The sequence below is a fragment of the Lactuca virosa genome, chromosome 7 (genome assembly GCF_052849685.1).
Source record: "Lactuca virosa cultivar CGN04683 chromosome 7, Lactuca_virosa_CGN04683_v6, whole genome shotgun sequence".
Classification (NCBI taxonomy): Eukaryota; Viridiplantae; Streptophyta; class Magnoliopsida; order Asterales; family Asteraceae; genus Lactuca; species Lactuca virosa.
Window position 1 is genome coordinate 63,136,256 of NC_136432.1, and position 3,919 is coordinate 63,140,174.

Consider the following 3,919-nt stretch of genomic DNA (forward strand, 5'->3'; position numbering starts at 1 on the left):
CAAACTTGCTTATATTGTACTACTATCTTTCTGATTAGAAAAAACATCATAAATGGTCCCTGTGGTTACCCAAAATCTGAAGTTTAGTCCCCGTGGTTTAAAAACCTCATAGATGATCCCTGTGTTTTCAAAACTTTTGATGTTATGTCCTTTTTGCTAACACCGTTAAGTTTGTCCGTTAACTGAAGGATATTTTCGTCATTTCACCACCACAGGGACCATTTATGATGTTTTCTCATATTTTTTAAAAAAAGAAAAATTTAAACATAATTAAATATATAAAAGGTCTCTCTCTCTCTCTCTCTCTCTCTCTCTCTCTCTCTCTCTCTCTCTTTCTCTCTCGGAAGCCTTAAGTGGAAAAACCCACCACCATAAATTAACACCTTACATCATCACCACTCTTCCATAAATTTCACTACTGAGCACCCACCAACTATCGAGCCTGCAGATGGTATTCTCCACCCCATTAAACCTGCAGAAAGTTAAGTTCAGAAGGAAGCCATTATTGTTCGTTTGTTTTTCTGATACACACCAGAAAAGTGAGGGGTGGGAGTGAGAGCACACATGTGAAAGAGAAAGAGCTAAGGGTTGTTGGTCGTTTTTTCAACTACAGAGAACCATTGGATCGTCACCACCATTAACCCATCAAGACCCTCTACACCATTGTTAAATTTATGAACCCTAAATCACAAATCATCACCCTCCATATTTCATCTTCTAATATGAATTCAAGTTGTGGGTTTCATCAGGTGGATTCCTTGAAATAAAATATGAAATTGTGTGTCTTTGTGTGTTTTCATTTCTAAAATCAATTTGGGTGTGTTTTCCTTTACTGAAATCGACAAAATCATGTATTAATGGTGTATTTACATCATATCTAAAAGATTTAGATGTCGGTTTTGGACCAACAGCCGATGATATCATCTCTACCTCCTCTTCTTCTTCCTCTTGACTACTGTGTTCTTCCGATTCAGATTTCGGTAGGCTATAGAAAGACAAGTCATCACTGTTACCAACACTTCTTTCCTCATCTGTTTCATTTTCTAAAGGCCGCTCACAACTTCTTCATCAAAAAACTATGGAGTTTTGATATGAACTTGTTGGACTAGTCTGAAAAAACGAGAGTTGTTTGTCATCACCGGTTATATATGCAATTACAGAAGTTTCTTCGATGGAGAGTTCGAGTTCTTGAAAGAGGAATAAAGATGCTTTAATTCAATCCTGGAGGTGTTAATTCAATGATTCAAGTCACCGATTTTAAAGATATGCCCAAAAGAGAGCTTTGTGTTGCTTCAAATCACATCCTCTGTGTGTGTATGTGCGATGTGTTATAATTTTTCAGATAGTTATAAGAGATAGAAGAGGAAACACGAAGAAGATGAAGTAAAAGTGTACAGGTGCGTATACAGTATATGTGTGTGTGGAGAGAGAGAGAGAGAGAGAGAGAGAGAGAGAGAGAGAGCCCTCCTATTTAAGATAATGGCGGTGGTGAAGGGTATGTGGTGGTTTGTTTGGGGAGAGAAATAGAGAGAGAGAGAGAGAGAGAGAGAGAGAGAGAGACCTTTTATATATTTAATTATGTTTAATTTTTTTCGTTTTTTAAAAAATACGAGAAAACATCATAAATGGTCCCTGTGGTGGTGAAATGACGAAAATACCCTTCAGTCAACGGACAAACTTAACGGAGTTAACAAAAAAGACCAAACATCAAAAGTTTTGAAAACATAGGGACCATCTATGAGGTTTTTAAACCACGGGGACTAAACTTCAGATTTTGGGTAACCACAGGGACCATTTATGATGTTTTTTCTTCTGATTAAGCTAAAAAAATCAAAATTAAACCGGTTCATACTTGAAACGCGCATTCTATCCAGCAAAGCAAAACCGCAGAAGCACCGCCCATCTCTCAAAATCAACACACGGGAAGGCAATCAATCAGGGAGAAACTCCAGCGGTAGAAGCCCAAAGAAACTACCGCCGGCGACGACTTTCCTCCCATCTCCGATCATAAAAACGAAAAACATGACCGAAGAAGGGAAGACCAAAGGCATCGCTTTCCCCGGCGACCATCAACCCTCGGCTCCGCCTCAGCCCCACCCGGCTTATTATTACGGTACGTTTCAAGGGGTTGCGAATCACCAACCACCATATCCTCCGCCGCCGCCGACTTATCAACCTTCCGTAGGCTTTCCTCAACCCAGTCCTCCGGCCAACATTCACAGCCACATCCATCATCCGTACTATCCACATGGCTATCAAACTGTTCCAGGTACGTTTGTATACCTAATTAGCCTGATTATGCGTTTTATGATCTCCCACTTGTTTCCTTCTTCACAATTGAACTTTCTCATGACCCTTTCTCCAAATTCTCGAATTAACATATATTTGTATACCTAATTAGCCTGAAATCCGAGGCTTGGAAGTGGATCTTGTGTTAATTTACTTGTATTCTTTGTTTGTAGTAATTCCCTTTATTCATCATCTAGCTATTATTGGAAAAAACGTATTCTTTAAAGTCTCTGAACAGCTCTGTATGATTAACTCCTTGGATATATTATATATTCATCTCATTTTAATGGTGAATCAAGTCTTTGAATGCTTTTTCGGGTTTCTTGTTTACTTGAAACTTATGAATATTTCACTTCTTCAGGCATTGTGGTTGCTTCCGGGACACCTGTGATAATAGAGCAAGCTGCTCTTCCTTGCTGTGGTTTCGGGATTGGTTGGGTCCTGTAAGTCTACACTCATCTTTGTACTTTTAACTTTTCAACTTTTATAAATTTAAATTTCATGAGTTGTGTCTGAAACTCTGAATGCAGTTTTGTTGTTGGTTTCGTGTTTGGGGCTATTCCATGGTACATTGGAGCTTTCATTCTACTCTGTGTAAGGACAGATCGCAGAGAGAAAGCAGGACTTGTTGCGTGCACAATAGCAGTAAGTGTTTGTTACAAAAGGCTAAAAACTTTGTATGTATTTGTCAATGGGATAAAAAAAAGATTGCAACTTTTTGTTTAGATCAAAAAGGTGGGACAGGGGCTTGCTCTTGATGTCTTGTGTAAAAGACATAAATGCCCTCCTCTCTGTTATTTTGAAAATAGCCCTAGAAAGTCTGTCGAGTTCTGTCTTAATAGTTAATTGATGTTGGAATTGGTTGTTTTGTGCAGGCAGTTTTGGCTGTGCTTGCTCTTGGTCTTGGTGTGAGGAGGGTGGCATACTGAGTTTTCTTCTAGATTTGCATTATATTGTGTTGTATAGTCATCAAGAAATTGTGAAAAAAAAAACATGGGTTGCTTCTTGTAAAGCTACAATATGGTCTTATTGTTATTAATCTATTATCTATGTAAACATGTTTTTTTTGCTATGTTGTTGTGGGACCCTTTGAAATTTCTTGAAAAAGAGGGTAAAAAGAAATGTTTTTGTGTGTTTTTGGGTATATAGTTTGTGATATTAATGATTATTAAACATAATTAAACATAACATCAATTTAGTTGAATAAGACTTAAAGATAACATTGATGACTTTATTAGCATTTGAAAATAGTTGATGTTATTTTCAAGCCATCTCTTGTCTAACTACAAATTTAAGCAAAACAAGGGTATGTTTGTCTAAATACAAATTTAAGCAAAACAAGGGTATGTTTTTTTTTTAGAATTTGGTTCTGTTCCATCTTTAATGTTTGAAATTTTCTCACTTTCAAACTCTTTTGCATGTACTTAAGTGAAACCATTGTCTTACAAAATTTATAATATGAGAAGTGATTCGTACACAACAATTTTTTTCAATATACAACAATTTATGTTTTATAGAGTTGTACAATACAATATTTTAAAACACAAATTATTGTGTATTGAGAAAAAATGTTGTATACGAATCAACTTATTTGTAATAAGCTTCATTATACGAGAGCCAACTAGATGGA

The 3,919-nt window shown here is 36.6% G+C and overlaps 1 protein-coding gene across 1 annotated transcript; it reads left to right on the plus strand.

The window, feature by feature from the left end:
* The first annotated feature begins 1,857 nt into the window (after nucleotides 1-1,857).
* LOC145124122 (large ribosomal subunit protein eL20z-like) lies at nucleotides 1,858-3,361 on the plus strand. The gene is made up of 4 exons (XM_079059350.1): nucleotides 1,858-2,269; nucleotides 2,651-2,732; nucleotides 2,820-2,934; nucleotides 3,165-3,361. The coding sequence occupies exons 1-4, from the start codon at nucleotides 2,023-2,025 to the stop codon at nucleotides 3,216-3,218; spliced, it is 498 nt and encodes a 165-aa protein (XP_078915476.1). The 5' UTR covers nucleotides 1,858-2,022; the 3' UTR covers nucleotides 3,219-3,361.
* Nucleotides 3,362-3,919: the final 558 nt, after the last annotated feature.

Bases quoted from the DNA above. Each gene is read 5' to 3' on its own strand.
- LOC145124122 (XM_079059350.1), top strand. From the start codon at position 2,023: ATGACCGAAGAAGGGAAGACCAAAGGCATCGCTTTCCCCGGCGACCAT. The intron at 2,270-2,650 runs GTACGTTTGTAT...TCACTTCTTCAG, and splicing joins TGGCTATCAAACTGTTCCAG to GCATTGTGGTTGCTTCCGGG. The intron at 2,733-2,819 runs GTAAGTCTACAC...CTCTGAATGCAG, and splicing joins TTCGGGATTGGTTGGGTCCT to TTTTGTTGTTGGTTTCGTGT.